The sequence below is a fragment of the Polypterus senegalus genome, chromosome 5, assembly GCF_016835505.1.
Source record: "Polypterus senegalus isolate Bchr_013 chromosome 5, ASM1683550v1, whole genome shotgun sequence".
NCBI classification, from domain to species: domain Eukaryota; kingdom Metazoa; phylum Chordata; class Cladistia; order Polypteriformes; family Polypteridae; genus Polypterus; species Polypterus senegalus.
Window position 1 is genome coordinate 179,848,206 of NC_053158.1, and position 19,899 is coordinate 179,868,104.

General features: G+C 36.3%; 1 protein-coding gene across 6 annotated transcripts in view; it reads left to right on the forward strand.

Annotated features, from left to right (window-relative positions):
• The first annotated feature begins 252 nt into the window (after positions 1-252).
• ghrhrl (growth hormone releasing hormone receptor, like) overlaps positions 253-19,899 on the forward strand; it is a 144,291-nt gene continuing 124,644 nt past the window's right edge. For 2 of the 6 annotated variants that reach the window (XR_005633793.1, XR_005633792.1), the window contains exon 1: positions 357-713. Coding sequence is in view for 4 of the 6 variants with exons in the window: in XM_039753678.1 (XP_039609612.1) it covers positions 660-713 (54 nt within the window). In the remaining 2 variants the exon portion in view is untranslated. The other 4 variants (XM_039753673.1, XM_039753675.1, XM_039753674.1 and 1 more) reach the window with 3 other exon arrangements.

Here is a 19,899-nt window from a genome sequence, read left to right on the forward strand (position 1 = left end):
CGACAGTGAACCGCACAAGTAGCTTTTGGACTGAAATAGAAATGGCGAAAACCTGCAAACTCTGCATATGTTTTATTATTTCTTTACGTTATATGAAGATGACTCACACCTTTTAAGCACAACTTCTTTTTTAGATTAACTTCTTTTCATCCTGTATTGTCTTTGCTTCTTATAATTCTTTATTATTATAAGGCTCAAATGGATGTTTGGTGAAGCAACCGAATCATAAAATGAACTCACCGGAATATTATAAAAGAAAACGCCGCTCCTTCCAATACAGCAATGGCTTTAAACCTGTTAAGAAAATGCATGGACGAGTGGAAAAAAACGGAGTTACGAACTTAAAGGTAGCTGCAGACAGTCGGATCAATAGATAGTATTAACTTTTTTTCCCTTATTCAAACGATTCATTGTTTCTGTCCCCCTCGCTGTCTGCGGGCGCATATAAATGCTGCCGGTAACGCTGCTCCGCCTGCCAGATGTTAGGTGTCTCTAAGACGCGAGATCACATATTAATGTCCTGATACTTGCGTAGGAGTCCACTTGGAAAGACTTGGGGAATTCTGATCTGTTATTATTTCTGAGAGAGAGCGAGAAAAAAACGAGTATCAAAGAGAGGCGCGGTGTGCTTAGCGCACAGTTCTGAGACATCAGTAAATATGAAAGGAACAGCTGTCTGCGGGGCTGCATTTGCCTTCTGCATGGTGGCAGCGGTAAGTACCTCTTTGTTAACGATTTCTTAGCTGACACCTTTAACAATACCTTTTGGAATCCAAATCATAACGGACGCCGTGATGTCAACGAAATCCGTTCTCCTAGCAGGCATTCTTACACTGAGGGAAAATAATTACATAATAAAAATGATTTTATGTTTTCAGAACAGGCATGCTGCGTATGGACCATATTTAATTCAGGGCTGGAGAAAGTCTTCAGTAATTTAGATTTGAAGATTACGCACTAAGAAACTGTTCGATGTTTGTGTTTCTTGTACTGATGTTACTTTTCCTAATAAAGGCAGCAAATTCCATTTATACAGAATATTAAAAAAAGGAATAATAAATTTCGTCGCCTAAATTGACATGATGTGAAATTCGGGAATTATTTTTATGAAACTTTTGGTTTTTAATCTATATCCTATTAAAAACAGAAGCATTAATTCCAGATAACGACACTTAACGATTTCAATTTATGAGATAATATTCCATTCAAGTAACGCTTTTTACTTTTGCTGTTAGTCGAGGTTCATTCACAATCACATTGATAATTGCTGAATTTTAAGTGAAACACCTGCATAATATAACAAGTACCATGTTATGTTCAAGGATTTGAACAAGCATCAGAAAATGGGACACTTGTCCAAAAATGTGCTTCACTTAGAAGTAAGAGCCCCGCACTGGCATCATATACACCTCTTTTGAAATCCATTGTTCATGCTCTGTTTAACAAAATGCAAAGTATTAATGCTTATACAGACAATTATGAGATTCTAGAGTGATTCGCATTTTGTAACAGCAGCTCTGGGCTTTCAAAGAATACCTGGTTTAAAACTTTCCTTTTGAAAGCACAACCTGCCAATTGAGATGTTCCCTGCTGACTGCTGTAATATACGTCTTGAGTTTTGTGCCCCTCTACATTATGGCGACTGTCACTCTATCTAATTACACATTTTTAAAGTCTACTCTTTTAATCAACTGTAGATGCAATAATGTCACTGGTATTTCTGCACAGTTTTTATCATGGCATTCATGGTATAAAATAGAAATTTTACCAATTCTGTTTGTATTTTACTGGCTATTCAAAATTACATTTTGTATGCACTGTACTTAAACTGAACATTTTCATCAGATTTGCATTGCATACTTGATGATATCTATGTCATATTAATTCTGCATGTGAAAACTATTCTCAAGTAATTATTATTATATACTGTAGTTACTTAATGTTATTATAATTATTTGAAAAACAGTAAACGTTATGATACATTCAAGTATAATTACAATAGTTATTATAGGCAAGCTCCACATGTTGTTATGCTGACTGACACCTTTAAATTTCCCCAAGCTATACATTTGTCTTTATTTGAATGTGTGTGATTGAGCCCTGAGATGGCCTGGGGGTCTGTTGGGGGAAATAGTACATGATGTTGTCGGGACCCTGTTAAAAATAAATATGGTGAGGATCATTGGGTCTTTTGGCTCTTATATTGATAAATGGATTGATACGGTATGGCTGGCCTGACTACGGATGCACCCAGGTCCTGGCCATAACCTTAGTTCTTCTTTTTCATAATGGGGTCTTATGGTGTGCTGATCCCTCACTCACAAACCCTCATAGGCTCCTTTATTTTTGTGTTGTTGCTACCAATTTTACCATAGCAGGGTTAGATTGGGTTTAGGGTGGTGGGCTGGAGGGTTGGAGGGCATTGAGCATGAGGGTTTGCCTTGTTGCACTTCCTGTCAGAAAGGCTTATGTACCCTTTAAAAGTGTATGCTTTGTATTTCAATTATAAATTTGATCACAAAAAAATGGATTAAGAAAGATATAGTGTGCTTAACACTTACATGATACATTTCTATTATCTACATAAATATTGGCTATTGCCCTGTGCTTGTGTTCAGCTAGCCTAGTTCGTTTGGATGTACTGTTCACATCTCATCATTCATAAAGACAAAAGGAAAGATGCAATGAGAACAGGTCAATCAATTGGTAGCTTGTCAATTGGTATTCATCTACTGTGTGCAAATAAACATCAAGATGAAATCTATTGACCACCCTAGTGCCACTTTCTCTATATATCATTTGTACTATGATTTAAAAAATAACACCTTATTTTTATTTTCAATGCCTTCAGAAGTTATTCAGACCCCTATATACAGTATATATTAATTTGGTTGATGCCTTTATCCAAGGCAACTTACAACATTTATGATACAATTGGTTACTTTTATTTTTGGTTTTCCAGTTGGAGCACAGACATGCCAAGCAACTTGCTTATGGTCACACAGTGACGGTAGCAGAAGCTGAACCCACAACCTCTGGGTTTGAAGTCCAAAGCCTTCACCATGTCAACACACTGCCTACATTTTGTTATGTTGCAGTTTTGTGTTAAAGCCATTTAAATTATTTTTTATCTCATCGAGCAAGACTCAATACTCCAGAAGGCCAAAACAATAACAAGACTTTAGACATTTTTGCAAATTTATTAAAAAAAATTAAATATCTGTTTGACACAAGCATTGAGACACTTTATTCAGTACTTCATTGAATCCCCGTTGAGTCTTCTTGGGTATGACAAGACAAGCTTTGTACACCTGGAATTCAGAATTTTCTGACATTCTTCTCTACAGATCCTCTCAAGCTCTGTCAGGTTGGATGGAGATGGTCAGTGGACAGCCATTTTCAGGCCTCTCCAGAGATGCTCAGTTTGGTTCATGTCTGGGCTCTGGCTGGGCCACTCAGGAACATTCCCTGATTTGTCCCTAAACATTCCTGTTTTGTCTTTGTGCTTAAGGTCATTGTCCTGTTAAAAGGTCAATCTGAGAGTACTCAGGAACAGGTTTTCATTAAGACTCTGTCCTTTGCTCCATTTAGTTTTACCTTGACTCCTGTAGTCTTTCAATCCTAGTCTCTGAAAAATGATCCTACAGCAAGATGCTGCTACCACCATGCTTCATTGTTGGAATGGTATTGCGCTGGTGATGTGTGGTGCCTGGTTTAGTCAAGACGTTATCCTTATAATTGAGACCCAACAGTTCAATCATGATTTAATCAGACCAGAGGCTGTTGTTTCTCACAGTCTGAGAGTCATTTAGGTTCCTTATTACAACCTCCAAGTGAGCTTTCATGTATCATCTGGCCACTCTACCATACAGCCCACATTATTGGAGTTTTGCAGTGGTGGTGGCTGTCTTTCAGGACGTTTAATCCATCTCCATCCAGATTCCCTGAACCTCATTGACCATCAGGTTCTTAGTCATCACTATTACCAGGGCCCTTCTTCCTGGATTGCTCAATTTGGCTATGCTAGAAGATTCAAAGTTGAATCAACTGAGCTTCTGGAAACCTTCCATGCTGCAGATTTTTTTTTAGCATCCTCCAGGTCTATGCATCAATGTAATTCTGGTTCTAAACTCTGCAGAAGATTTCTTTCTACCTCATGGCTTGGTTTTTGCTTTGATACCCATTGTCACCTTTCGGACCCTCTTATAGACAGGTGTGTGCTTTTCCTAATCAAGTCCAACCAGTTAAGCTGACTACAAGTGGACTTTACACAAGTTGTAGAAACGGTTTAAATATTTGTATCAATATGATATTTCAGGTTTTTATTTCAAATAAATTTGCACAATTTCCTAAAATACTCTTTTCTGTCTTGTTGCTCTGAGGTATTGAGTTGTGTTTGATGAGGAAGAAAATGATTTTAAACGTTTTTAGCATGAGGTTGCAAGATAACAAAATGTGATAAAGTGAAGGTGTTTGAATACTTTCTGAAGGCACTGTATGTCCGAACAGCTTTTGATAGCAGCCTATATCTACATCTGTATATCTTCACATTTTCACCAGTTCTGTCAAATCTCTACTGAAATTCAGTGTATTCAGACTGTAAAGATTCAATTTCATATGTCTTTTCCTTACTGTCTGTTATTTTTCAAGTAGCTCTCTTCTCAACTTCTTCTAGTGCTAATAAGAAAACCAGCACTGTACTCAATATTTAAAATGACACCTCATGTACAGGTTTGTGTTATTCAACTTAATTATAACCTCTCTTGACTCCTCACTGAGCACTATATGCCTCCACATCTTATTAGTATTCTTTATTGCTCCTGAATAATACCTGAATGTTCAGAGTGATGAGTTCATTAGAATATTTCACATCCATTTTACTTTCTATGTATCAAATTTATATTTAAACTTCTTTGTCACATGTAAGCTCAAATTTAAGTTTTCATCAGATCCATATTTTAAGTTCAAGCTTCCTTCAAAGATTATGTAGAAGTGAAAGTACTTTATCTTATTCCTCTATCCGGATTATTCAGTTCAAAATCACGGGGAGATGGTGCCTGTCCAGGAATTACTGTGTACAAAGTGAAAACCAATCGTGGAGTGTTTTCCTATAGGAGGTGCTAGCTAACATGGAAATACATTCATTTTGCAATTGTGGCGTCATCAGTAACCATGAACCTAAATAGATATATTATAAAGAGGCTATATCTCTCCCTTAGTGATACGGCGGTAAGAAATCACATAAGAGAAAATAAATTAGCTTTCTTTAATGACGGTTTACGCGGTATAACAGACGAGGAAGCTGACAGACAAATGGGAGATAACGTCATTCAATCCTGAAAATCCTTCCAACGCAGTGACGAAAATGGCAGACTGTATACATCGAGCTCCCACTTCAGTAAAAAGTCTTGTCATTGGCTTCCTCGTCTGTTATGCTGCATAAATTGTCAATAAAGAAAGCTAAGCTCCTATGTGATTTCTTACCGCTGTATCACTAAGGGAGGGTTAATGCCTTTTTATATTATATCTATATAGTTTCGGGTTACTTAAGACGCCACAATTACAAAATGAAAGTATTTCCAGGGAGCTAGCACCCCTATAAGAAAACATGGAGGAATTGCCAAGTTAAAGCATGGCCAAGCTTGCAGTTTGTTCTTCTAGTTACTTATTTTTTAACCTGATTATCATCTTCGGAACATCATCATGGGAACAAAGCAAAGTGGATAAGCACCATATTTAACCACTGAGTACATAATTGAACATGGTCCTTTGTGCTGTCTTTCAGATTTGGTAAGGCTTGCTCTCCATGTCTTTTGGTGTCAGCAGTATAAGGAACTGTTTCTCTTATTTGAAGTATCCATAAGTGCCATTTAGTACCATGCAACCAGTGCTGTCTTAACGCATGGGCATGCTAGTACAGTTGCCTGGTGGCCCCATGAGCATAGAGGCCACCCGTGCAAATCTATGTATGCTGTGACTTGCTGAGTAGTTGTGTAGGTAGGGGCCCAAATGCATTGCTTTTCCTGGGGACCTATAAAGATGCTAAGACAGCCCTGCATGCAAGTAACATTTCAAAACATTTTGCATTAGAATGTTAATCAGATTCTAATTTACCAATATTTCCCATGCACATTCATCTCTGCATTTATACCCCCAATCTAATTCAAGTAATTTCAGTTTTAAGTAAATCCAGCACAGACTGGTTGTTGTTTTTTGCTGTAAAAATATGTAATACACTTTGAGGACTGGAGTTAAAATCCACATTCCAAAATACAGTGCCTATGAAAAGTATTCAGAAGTTTTCACATTTTACTGTTATACAACACTGAATCACACTGGATTTAATTTAGCTCTTTTGACACTTACCAACAGAAAAAGTCTCCTAAATGTCAAAGTGAAAACAGATCCATGCAAAGTGGTCTAAAGTAATTAAAAATCTAAAACACAAAATGGCTGATCACATAAGTATAAGTAAAATGACACCCCTAAATTATCAATGAAATAAAGCAAATTGGTTTTAAAAGTGATGTAATTATTTTAATGGAGATCATTTGTCAAGGAGGTTTAATTGATTGTAGTATAAATATACTTTATCAAGATGGTCCAACTTGTCATGAGTCCGTATGCTAACCCAACATACATAACCAAGACAAAACAACACTCCAAGCTAAAAGCGATTGATAAACAAAACGCTCAAATCAAGGAATTTAGACAAGAAAATATCAAAGTCACTGAATATACTTTGGAGTCCAGTTAAGTAATCATGAAGAAATGGAAAGAGTATTGCATAGCTGTAAATCTGCTTGTGCAGGCTGTCCACAAAAACTGAGTGATTGTGCAAGAAGAAGACAAGCGAGGGAGGCTACCAAGAGACCTATGAGAACTTTGAAGAAGTTACAAGCTACTGTGGATATAATTGGAGAGAATAGTGATCGGTTGCTTCAAAAGTCACAGCCTTATAAGAGGGTGGCAAAGAAAAAAAGTGCACATGACATGTGAGGGAGAGTTTGCCAGGAGGCACATGGGTAACTTTGAAGTTCGCTGAAAAAACTGAGTTTTTGGCCACTAAAATAAATAACATATTTTGGCATAAGCCAAACACTGCACATTATAAAAAAAACACACCATACCTACTGTGAAGCATAGTGGTGGTAATATCATAATGGGGGGGATACTTCACTGCAAAAGGCCCTAAATGGCTTGTGAGGGTCCAGGGGAAAGTGAAAGCAGCAAAATACATGGAAATCCTGAAGGAAAACTTGATGCAACCTATAAGACACCTGCACCTTGGGAGAAAATTTGTTTTCCAGTAAGACAACGACCCCAGGGATAAAACCAGACCTACACAGGAATGTCTTAAAATCAACAATGTTAATGTCCAGGAATGGATAGGTGAGAGTCTAGATCTCAATCCAACTGAGAATTTGTGCCTGGACTTGACAAAGGCTGTTCACTCATGATCCCCATGCAGCCAGAGAGAACCTGAGTGGTTTTACAAAGAAGAATGGGGAAAAATGTAGTGTTTAAATGTACAAAGCTGATAGAGACCTATGGACACAAACTCAAGGCTCTTATGGCTGCAAAAGGTGCACCTACTAAATACTGACTTGAAGGGGGTGAGTAGTTATAAGATCCAATTTTTTATTTTTATATTTGCAATTAAATTTGACCACTTTGCGGAGATCTTTTTACACTTAAAAACTAAAAAGCCATTTTCTTTTGAAGTGTTGTTAAAAAGCCAACTTGAATCGACTGTAATTCAGTGCTGTATAACATTAAAACATGGAAACTTCCAAGGGGGTGAATACTTTTTATAAGCATTGTAGATTTCAGTTCCTACATGATTGTAATTATCAGAAAGTGACACATTTTATCATTTGTAACCCATTTTTCATGCCATCCTGCTAGTTATGTTAATTTTAAACATAAAAAGGATGAATTCTATAACAAGCCAGCAGAGCTAAAAGGAGATATAATGTCTAGAAAAATGTAGGAGGAGTGGTGCTGAGCAAGCAAAACTTGGATGTTACTAAAACAAAACAGATTTATAGATTATATCTGATGTAAATGGAAAAATAAAAGGCTTCTGATGATTACATGTGCTCCTGAAAGGTTGAAATCTTTATGATTACTTTTCTGAAGTATACGTCACACTTTAAATATGATGACACATGCATTGCTTCTGATTGCTGTGCATGGTATGAATAATTTCAGGACTTCAGCATAGTTTGCATGTAAGTATTGAAACTACAATAAAAGTTGAACAAAAACTACATGTTAATGAAACAATGACCTACCGATATATCTAAAATGAAAAATTAGAATTTCCTTTTTTTGTTCTGTGTAAAAGTAACCTTTTTCTGCTCTGAAGCAATACAAAGCTTGATTGCTTTTCATGGTAGATGACAGCTTGACTCAGGATCTCTTTTTTTTTTGTTTTATTTTTCCAATACCATCAGTGAAAAAAAAGGGCAATGATCATGGATTGAATGGCAACAACTATTGGACATGACATAGATGATGAAAGACAGAACAAACATAAAATAGAATCACAATTTTAGTTCCATTCAAAATTAAAAATAACAGAAGCAGCAGATATCAGCTATCAGAAGTATAGTGAGGAAAGCTCATGGTGAGATCCATTCTGTACTGGATGTGGTTTACTCACACAGAATTAAAGAGACTTATTGGTATTCCTGTGTTGTATCCTGTTCATCATTATTTTAGTTGCAGATTACCAAATATAAATATAGACATGCCAGCATAGCTTGTCTTGACAGAAGAGCCAAATTACTCTTAATCACTGCTGTCGCTTTGGCACTTATTTTATCCTTTCAGATGATGGTCAGCATGTGATAATGGATTAACAAAAAAGGGATTTTGCAATGATGAATAGATTAATCAAAAAGGCATTAAGTCCCAAGAGCATATTGCAAAATACTGATGAGGCAAGTTCTGTTTTTTATGGAATAGTAACAATTCCTCAGGGATTCCTGTGTTCCAGTACCTTTAGCTTCCTCATGCAAATGATTTTCAGCTGCTTAATTTACTTTTTCTAATTTTATATTGAATACTTACATATAATTTTAAATATAATAGTAGCTTTTGAGGGACATTTAGATTTTAATTGTCATGATTCTTTTATTTTCCAAACCATGTTAGTACAATACAGTGCTATGGGGGACTGAAGCCTAACATGACAACATCAGGAACAAGGGAGGAACCCACTCTGGACTGGTCACAGAACAACACTACTTACAGACTGGAGTTTCATCACTCTGGAGTAATTGGGAGTTCTAGTGCCAGTCTGGTTAATTTGTATATTTTTGGGATGTGAGAAGATACCAGAGTACTCACACATGAACCTTTCACAAAGGGCCAAGTTTTGAATTCATTTTCACTTGAGCTTTTTGACAGTTGTGTCAGAAGGTCACATAATGCTGATGATTTTTATTATATAGATTAAAATATTTAAAATCCAGTATAAAATGCATTTTCAAATTTTATTTGACACTATTCTTTCTTCACTGAATCTATTCTTGGTTCTTTATGGTGATTGAATGTTACATATTTTTCAGAACAGGCATACAGTATACCAGGCACATAAAAGTAATATTGTCACCTCACTCTGTCTTTCTAATTCTTTAAATTTTAAGACACACTGTTTCCTTCTGTATATAGCTGGATTTAGAAGTGATTTTTTTTATTGCCACACATTTATTTTTTCAGTCATTTCATCTAAATGTTATCACTTGAATGTCCTTCATTCATATTAGTAAAAGAGCTACATAATCTTCAATTTATTATTGCTTGGCAGGTGGCTTTATACAAAAAAATTTACAAAACAGCATACATTTCCATTGTTTATAGCCTGTATATTTTAACAGCTGACTGACAGGAAGCCATCACTTGTTCAGTGCATTGTAAATCCAGCTACATTGTGGCTTAAAGTCCAATGATCTGGTCACTACAACATAATGTCTGGAATCCCTCCAGACATGAAATGATATGTCTTTGTTGAAAACACATCAGCCATTCTCTCATACCCACCTACAGAGGAAGACATTGAAAAAATATAATATGAAGTCATTTTTTAAACACATTGAATCATCCTAATGGTTTTCAGGAGTTCAGCATGCATTGATAATTAAGAATACCATTAATGAATGTCTACCAAATTCTAAACAAGTTATTCTTTTTCTGTTGCCCCATATTACACTGCTGCTTTTGGCTTAAATAAGTAATTAAACCAACATACATGTGCGTGTTTTGCATTCCTTAAAATTTTGTCAAAATTGCATTTACATTTTTCTGATGATAAATCATTGTTTTATTTTATTCTACTGTAAATTTTGCAGTGGCTAATGCAGATAAGGAAACAAAATGCCATGATGAACTCTTGAAATATTTCAGCATATTTAAGCAAAAATTAAAACACTACTGAAGGAATGTAGTATATTGTTTCTATTTCTTTTGTTTTGGTTGATTCATATGTTGTTCATGATAATACTGACAGGTTTACTAACACAAGAGGCATATTTGGTGAAATATTACAAATTGATTCCCAGCACATTTCTGTCCTCACAGTTTAAGCAAAAAAAGATTAAGAGGCGATATGATTAAAGTGTTTAAAATTATGAAGGGAAATACAGTAGTCCAGAGACTGTTACTGTAAAATGAGTTCATCAAGAACACGGGGGCACAGTTGGACACTTCTTAAGGGTAAGTTTTGCTCAAGCATTAGGAAGTTTTTCTTTTCACAAAGAGCCACAGACACATGGAATAAGTTATCAATTAGTGTGGTAGACAGTAGGACTTTGGGGACAGTCAAAAATAAAAGATGTTACTTTGGAAGAATTAAGTGGATAGGACTGGCAAGCTTTGTTGGGCTGAATGGCCTCTTCTTTTCCAAATTGTTGTAATGTTCAACACAGCACTTCTTTGCTAATTTGTTTCCAATACATCTGGTCAATGGCAAGAGAAAAAGGAAGCAGCAATACCACTTCAGGCGACATGGTTTCATTCCAAGAATTACTAAAATATCTTAAGATTAATTTCTACCTCACTTCAGATTGACAGCATTTATGGATAGAAAACTTATAGAGCCAATCAGTTGTGTGATTTTTGTGGTATATTTAAAGGAGGTATTACTACTTGAAAATTTCTAGCATCAAAGTGATGGAAAAAGTTGCTTGTGTCATCTGAAATTCAAGATAACTAACAGTAAATTATTGTACCTGCAGAGGAAATTTGTTTGGTGTTTATGACACCTTTTAAGCAAATTCTTTTATTGTAATTCAGTAATGGGCAGATCAAATGTCAGGCTTTAATACCTGACTTTATTATTTTGTGTGACTTTAACCAAACCTTAAGATGTAAACATAGCAAGCTGCAGAAGTGTGTTATTTGACAGACAGAATAACTCTGGACCACTATTACCAAAATATCAAAACATCCTCACTGGGTGATGAAGATCACACGTTACCTGTAGTACATATCACTGGTGCTTAAAGGATTTAAGCTAAACTCCTTTTGAATGCTTGATCTCTAAGAATTTATTTCAAACTCAACAGAGAGTCTGTGGCTCTGTCTGTGTGTTTTGCTTCAACTTTTTTTTCGTGTTTACGTGTTTTTTCAGTTTGCGTTTGAGCTGAAAATGAATCACTTATTAGTAATTGTTGGCCTATTGGTCAATTAATTTGTAATTGTTTTCCCTATATTTATGATTGTTTAATAGCGCTTAATTGGTTTCTATTTGGATATTTAGGTGTGGAATCCCCAGGGGGTGGGTCCTAATTCTGCATGTGTGCGCACATGTCAGGGCAGTTAACGGTACTGTATAACAATTCTTTGATCCCCAGTCTAATGTCTGGAGCACTTAATTCTCACCTCTATATCTTTGGTTCCACTTCTCCGCAAAGAAAAGATCTCACTCCAAACCAATACATTGTGCTGACAAGCTAGTACCTATGTTTACTGATATTGCAGCTACTGTGGATGTCAGACAAGACCCCTTGGTGTGCTTTCCATGTTAAAAAAGACATTGGTGGAAAAACTAAGGGAAATTCACTTCTCAGAACAGCCACATAGCAAATGTTGGCATCAATGCTTCTGAGCAGAGAGCACATCCTCAGGAAGCCAGGCACTAAAGAAATCACTGACTATTTCATGCTGCAATTTTTTCAAAACTCCCACATAAAATAGTACTTTTCTCTGTTAAAAATTAGAAAAACTTGACTGTTCCCTTTTTAACCATAATCATTGTGTTTTGATTAAAAACAAATTTTCACACGTTGACACAATGCATCTCAAGAATTCAAACTACAGAGGAGGTGTCTTATATAAAGCTTTTTGAAAATTATGATAAACAGTATAGTTTATGTCACTCTTATCAAATGCCATTGATGTTCACTTTGAAATGCTTTTATATTAGTGAAATACAATCTACTCTGTCTAGACTCACTTTGACTGTTTGCTATTATGTTAATAATTGATATTTGTTGCTCAGATTTGTATCTAATAATCATTTAATTAAATATTTCCATGTTGCACGTTAAACAAACTGGCATATAGGTAATAGGGTAGCCTAATTACCATTTTCTATATTGGAATAATGTTTGTAAGCTTGCAGTAGAAATTCCTACAAATATGCAATGATTTCCAGAAGTGCATTTTAGGAACATAGTACACATTATATGTTGTAACAAGATAAAGAACAGAGACAAGAAAAAGGTTTGGAGATCCACCCCGTATACTAGAAAAAAGTAAGCATATTGTACATACAACAGATTGACTGAGAAATCTCTCTAGACTGAGTCCAAAACAGGACTGACACAGTACAGAGAGAATGGCGGCTTTATAGATGGGAGGGAGGAAGAGGCATGTCTTTTGAGCTGCACCTGGACATGAGTTCAGGAGTGGGACTGGGTGGGAGGTCTACTGAGCTGTAACCAGAAGTAGAGTCTGTGGAGGAACCAGAAGTTAAATTAAACAGGATTTCCTTCTGAGGATCTGTAGAGGACGGAGAAAAGGTGTTAGTTCTCACTGCCAACCCTTGGTCCAGCGTAACAACACATTTAGTCAAGCTAATTGACTGCCTCCCATGCGCACGTGTGAGACAATGTGCATGCGTATATTGTAAGAACTGGCCGGGAAGGTAGACAAGATAGAGACACCAGAAAAAGGTTAGAGTACCACTCTGGTAGCCCTGTTTAATCAAAGATGGAAATAATAAGAATAATAATAAGAATAACCATGATATTGAATCTTAGAAGCTCTGTCCTCTGTGGTTGCCAGGTTAGCATCTGATGCCTCCTCCTGGAAAAAGCCATTCTTCAATTTGGAAGACCGGAATGCGGATGGTTTCTCAGGAAGGTACGGGGTCAGGTATCCTTGGGTGCTATTTTTTGGTTGTGAGAAAGAAAGGAGAAGGTAGCATTCATGTCTGCTCATCCTCTCATCCCAGGGTTGTATTGTTTACCTCATCAGAGCCAGGAAGGTGGTCCCCAGATGCACATGCATTACAATATGTACTGTATTTGTGTGTGTGTGCGTTTATGTGCTTAGATTAAAGCTTTCATTACTACCCTTGATTAAATGTGATGTCTTCGCAGTGATTTATTTACGTATTTCCAGTGTTAGTATTTATACTTGTAGATTTGCAGAGTGTGGTAACGTGCAGCATGCTGACTAGCACATGCAAGAAAAGTTTTCTGCACTCTGTGCATATGACAGTAGTGACCCTATAAACCTCTAAACATATGACATCAGGTTCATGTCACATTTAAAGCAGACTTTTTTTAAAATTTTCTTTTTTTCAAATTTCACACCCACACATTTGTGATTGATCTTTCCTTTTCTAAATTAAGTATTCATAGTATAATATATTCAGCTCCTAACTCCTAGATGTAGACAAGTTTCTTTTTCTATTAAATATTTTCATTTATCTGACTTTTCTTACTACTGTCATTGTGGCAAGCAAATTTTAATCTGTTATATTTTGCATCTGCTTACTGCCTGTTAGCTAATAATTTTTCAATTTATTTTTTTATAAATGTTATTTTCCAAAACTTTATATAAACTGTCAGTTCTTTATATATATATGTATAAAAACAAGACAACATCAGTGTTTTGGGCAAACCCTGTTTAAATAAAAAAAAGTGAAATAGAAAATAAATGCTTTGAAAGTGCAAAACGGGTCTTCCTCAGACTTGTGCCCTCTATGGATGACTTTCCAAGATGGCAGTTCTTCCATTTATGAGGTGTTCTCAAAGGAAAAGGCAGGTCCAGGTGGGCAGACCCTGGAAGTGACATCAGAGACAAAGAGCTGTCAGTCTTCATTTCTACAGAAGGAGGAAAAGAGAGACTACTATCACACAGCACCAACCTTGGCATAGAATTACCATAACCCAAGCCTTAAAACTGTCTCCCATATGTGTGTGTGAGTGTGTGTGTGTGTGTGTGTGTGTATGTATATATATATATGTCTGTATATGTGCATGCATGTGTATATACTTTGTAAAGGACCCTTTGGCAGCACTTACAACTTTAGGTCTTCTTGGGTCAGTTTCTACAAGCGTTTCACACTTGGATTTGGACAGTTTATCCCATTTTTCCTGGATGATCCTCTCAAACTTCACTAGACTGGAAGAAAACTGCTTGTAAACTGCCATATTAAGGTCTCTTCACACATGTTCTATGGAGTATAAGACTGGGCTTAGGCTGGGATACTCAGTGACAGAAACTTGTTGTAGATCCACTCCAGTATTGTCTTGGTCATTGTCAACTGTTACCCCAGTCTAAGGTTGTGTGAACTTGGGAACCTGTTTTCTTTAATGACGTCTCTGTAGTTGGCTGCATTTATCCTGACCAGTCCACATGTCCCTGATGCTGAGAAGCATGCCCTTAGCATAACGCTGCCACCATGCTTCAGCGTAGGAATGTTATTCAGCAGTTCAAGAACAGTGCCAGGTCTCTTGGAATTCTGGCCAAAGAGTTCAATACTTATCTCATCAGACCAGCTAATCTTTATTCCCATGCTGACACATTCCTTAAATGCCATTTATCAAAATTCCAAGTAAGCTATTATATTCCTTTTACTCAAGACTGGCTTCCATTTAGCCATTCTGCCATGAATACCTGAATGAGGGAGTACTGCTAAGATAGTTCTTCTGACAAGTTCTTCCATCTTAGTAGAGGGATTGTGAAGGTCTGTTAGAGGAACCATTGGGTCCTTCGTCTCCTCCATATCCAAAGTCCTTCTTGCCCACTTACTCATTTAGGAGAGACAGTTAAAGCCAGAAAGCGTCATCGTGGTTCAATTTCACAATTACTGAGACCACTGTGCTCTTATGAGCACTTAAAGATTTAGAAATGATTTTATACCCTTGCCCTGATCTGTTTCTCACCACAATTTTATCACAGAGTTCAAAAGACAGTTCATTGCTTGTTTTTTTTTTCCTGACATGCAGTATGCATTGCAGTGCCTTATATGCAAAGGTGTGTGCCTTTCTAAATGATCTACAGTCAGTTCAGTTTGTATCCACTGTGTGTCTTACTGCTCCATGACAATGCACAACCACATGCAGTGGTGGAGGCAATGTAACAACTACTGTCTGAACATTTTCAACAACCCCCTTATAGCCCTGGTCTACCACAATGTGCCTTTCATATCTTCAGTATACTTAAAGAGGCTCTAAGTGGTCACAGGTTCACCTCTGATGAGATTAAGGAAGAGGTGCAGCCAAAAAGCTTCTTCTCCCAAAGAATGAAGAACTTAGTGGAAAAATACAAGAAGTGTATTAACCTGCTGGGAGACCATGTGGAGAAGTGATACAACTGTTACGTTGATCTGCTCACAGTTTACTAGTGTTAAATGCTACATTGCCATTACTTTTGATTCTCCCTCATATACTGTATACAGTGTGTATATATACAGCAATTAATTTTAGTGTAAGTACACTACTGTATATAGTATAGGTTAGGGACAATGTTAAAGTATTCAACATTTACACCTATTCCAATGGTTTTGTCAGTGACATATTCACAGGCACAAACATCTAAACAATTTGTGTAAAGTTTGTATTTGTACATTAAAGAAGGATGGTTATCATAATTCCTAAATTCAAAAAATGTCATCAATTTGCTGTACTTTTTTTTTTCTTGACCCAGGGTATCATATGCAAATGTGATAAGAAAATAATTACCTTTCAGAAAGTTGTAACATTTTTTAAACGAAACTGTCAAAGCTTAGCCTTAAATTTTCTCCAGGCAAATTCATTTTTGATATTCTTATAATAATGAAATGTATTGTATTTAGGAACATTTCTTCCACCAGAATTTGTAGGTAAAATCATTAATGTTGATGTTATAAGCCAATTAATGAATACAGTTCAATAGTGTGTTCAACACTTTCAGCTTATTATCAACTGTCTGCTGTACCAACACGTAAGCTGTACCAAAAAAATTTTTTAAAATTCCAAATAAGAATCATCCCCTGTCTGAGCTCACATTCTTCAGCACCGGGTTGTAGGATGCTGGATCCTATCCCAAGAGACATCAGATGCAAGAAAGAAATAACTATTGAGGTGAAGTATTTCAACTTTAGGGTGCATGCTGTGTCACATGTTCATAAAAAAACCAATTAGGATGTGCAATTTAAGAAAATATACCGTATATGCTCGCAGATAAGTCGGAACTTGATTTTACCGCATAATTTCTGGTATTTTATAATGTCGGTCATATAAGTCGAAGGTGGAAAACTTACGCTATTGGTCCAAGAGATTATGATATCCTAACGCCCACCTGAAAGAGTAACCATGGAGCACACAGCCTTTTTGATTTCTATGTATTGTGCCTACGTGACCACATGGCAATACCTGAACTATTCCGAAGCAGCGTTTGCACTGTTTTGTGTTTTTTCTATCTTACACCCTCATACACCTTTATCAAAAGAGCATCCCTTATCTACGATGGAGAATTCGATCAGAAAAAAATATGAAGCTGGTTTTAAATTAAATGTTGAAGTAGTGAAAGAAATTGGTAACTGTGCTGCTGCAAGAAAATTCGAGGCGTCTGAGAAACTGATGTGAGATTGGAGGAAGCAAGAAGATGTAAAAAAAAAAAGTACAGGAGTACAAGTCGGGGTCTGATTTTATGATTGAGTTTTCTGGTTTCAAGACCTGACTTATACGTGAGTATACATGGTACAAGTGTTTGGAATAAGGTAGAAAATTGCAGTCCATGGTGGAAACCCATGCAGACTTGGTGTTGTCTAACTGGCATTGGGCTTGTTTGCCATAGGACACAGCAAGTATTAAAAAGAAAGGAACATCCACACTTACAATATGAGTGAATTTCTATATGTTAAACCCAGTATGAGGGCAGTGTACAGATTGGTTAGGCGCATGATGTGGCACCCATAACAGGAATATACTTGGGGACAACAGTCCAACAGAGGTAAAGTGGAACCTACGGAGAATTTAAAATAATTTACCACAAGAAGCTGGACATCATTCCAGGTCAGGAGAGCTGGGACACTGTTGTTTCTTTAAAGCTGAGTATTGGAGGAATAGGAGTCCACACATTAATCTCCAAATCATTTGAAGGCAGCACACAATTTATGATTTTAAGAAGTTGGCCCAGCCAGGGTGCCTTCTTAAGGCAGGCAATTCAAGAGCTGACAGATCTTTAATGGCTGCATAGAGCTTCCTGAGCAGAAACACCAGGAACCATGTAGCCTGGATTTCTTTTAGCCAAAAAAAGACACTCCTGATATCTAAAGTAGTTCTGGGGCTTGGCCAGTAGTGAACACAAGAAAATGCTTAAGACAGCCTTGAGCCACAGGCTTATTTTAGTCTAGAGACCTAAGAAAGATCCACTTGTGGAAGAGAGTTTCGAGATGAGATAGAAGAGTGCTTTAGTTGTACTGCAGACATGGGTAAGTAGATGAGCCAGCCAAACAACTTGTTTTCGGAACTAAGTGGAGAAGCAAGGTTTTTTTTGTGTTGTCTTAGAATTTTGTGATTTTTTGCCAACTCATGTTTTTAATTGTGATAATTAATGTGCTCTGTAATTTCAGTTATTACAAAAACATGTCCGTGTAAAATAAAATAACTTGCAAACTTCACACCTGACAAGAAAATGAACTCACGTTCCTGGAACTCTGAGTCAACGGTAGTAACTGTTGTGTACATTTCATTGCACCTCATACACATGACCTTACACTTGACTTCATTTGACTGTGTGCGTCTAAAGCAAAATAACATACAAAAATACAAATATTTAGTCGTGCCATGGAATTTTTAACTGATCTTCTGCTACTTTTACTTCTAAAGAATTGATTCAGCTCCCAACAAACATACACTTAAATAAAGAGATTGGAAAATGAAGGGATGGAGTCAATTTTAAATGTAAAAAACATATTTTTGTCTAATATGTTCACTTACAGAAATCTACCATGTTATCCTGTATTGATTTATATTCTTTGTTTTTTGTAATACTTTGTCATTATGCTTGCAGTGAATGGTGGATTGATACAATAAATAATAGTACAAGGGTGTTGTACCATGTTAGCCATTATGACTTCTCACTACAATAAATAGGAAAGACTTACAAAAGTATCACATTTAGCTTTCTCTCACTTCCAGTGTAACCTCTCTGCAACAGTTCTTAGTCCTTGTGGATAAATAAAAAAACATATTATTCAACACAAGTCTTAATTAAATATGAGTACAATGAAGGACTGAATGGCAGGCTGGGAATTACTTACAGCAGAGAAGGATATACATGCATATAAAACAGAATCATCTGCATTTAAATTGAACTTGTGATTTTTAATGCAAATCCTATATAATTGAAGTATGAGACTAACAACATGCTGCATGTTTATGCGTTGAGCCCCATGGAGCATAATTGTTAAAGAAAAGTAATGGTTTGTCTTTAAATGGTGGCATTTTTTGCTTTTTAGGTGAAAAGATTTTCATCATCTGCAACTATAATTACTGTATTTATTCCTTTACTGAATGTTTATAATATCCATTCATTTTGTTTATGGGTAGTTTATATATACAGTATGTTTGTGTGTGTGTGCATGTATGAGTGTGTGTATGTGTGTGTGAACTTGCATCTTGGTAACTCTGATAGTCTTTGCATGTGCAATCTGCATTTCTTCACAACATTCAAGTGCACAGTTCGCTGGGAAATCTGTTTTTTCACCTACCTCCCATTTTAGTGTAACTATTGGCTCTAAATTGTGAGGGAGTAAATATGCAATAGAGCAGCGTCCCAGCCATGGTTCTTCATTGCCAAAATAAGCTGTGGCTCATTGAAACCAACAACAGCAACGTTTGTTTCTGCAGAACATTTCTATTCAAAATATATACAGTAGCTCAAAGAGATTTACAAGATTTTTCAAGTAAAAATGAAAAATATTAAATTAGATCCAAATGGGTACATGAATGAATATGCATGAAATACCAAAAATAGTTAATAGAAATAAATCAAAATGCACTTACAAAATACAGATAAACAAGAAACTGATTGAGTAGAGTCATTAATTAAGCAATACTTTGCTAAATTCACTTTTTAAGTCTCTAAAGATAACAATAATAAGTCTGATGCTATGGCCAGATGACCATGGAGGACAGAAAACTAAAAACACCAGCTAGTGAGATGCTAGAGAAAACAAAAACTGCTGGGGTTCAAAGGCCAAAACACCATCTACCCCATAGTGGGCATTCTACCAAACAAATGGCACTTAAGGAGTTCCTTATTGTCTTTATGCTTCATCCTAGAAGATTCAGTGCAGTGGGTCTTGTAAACAGTTGGAGTAGTGTCATGGAAAAAAAATTTCTCTATCTTCAAAGAAGGCAGTCATGGAGTCCAGATGAGAATGCAGAA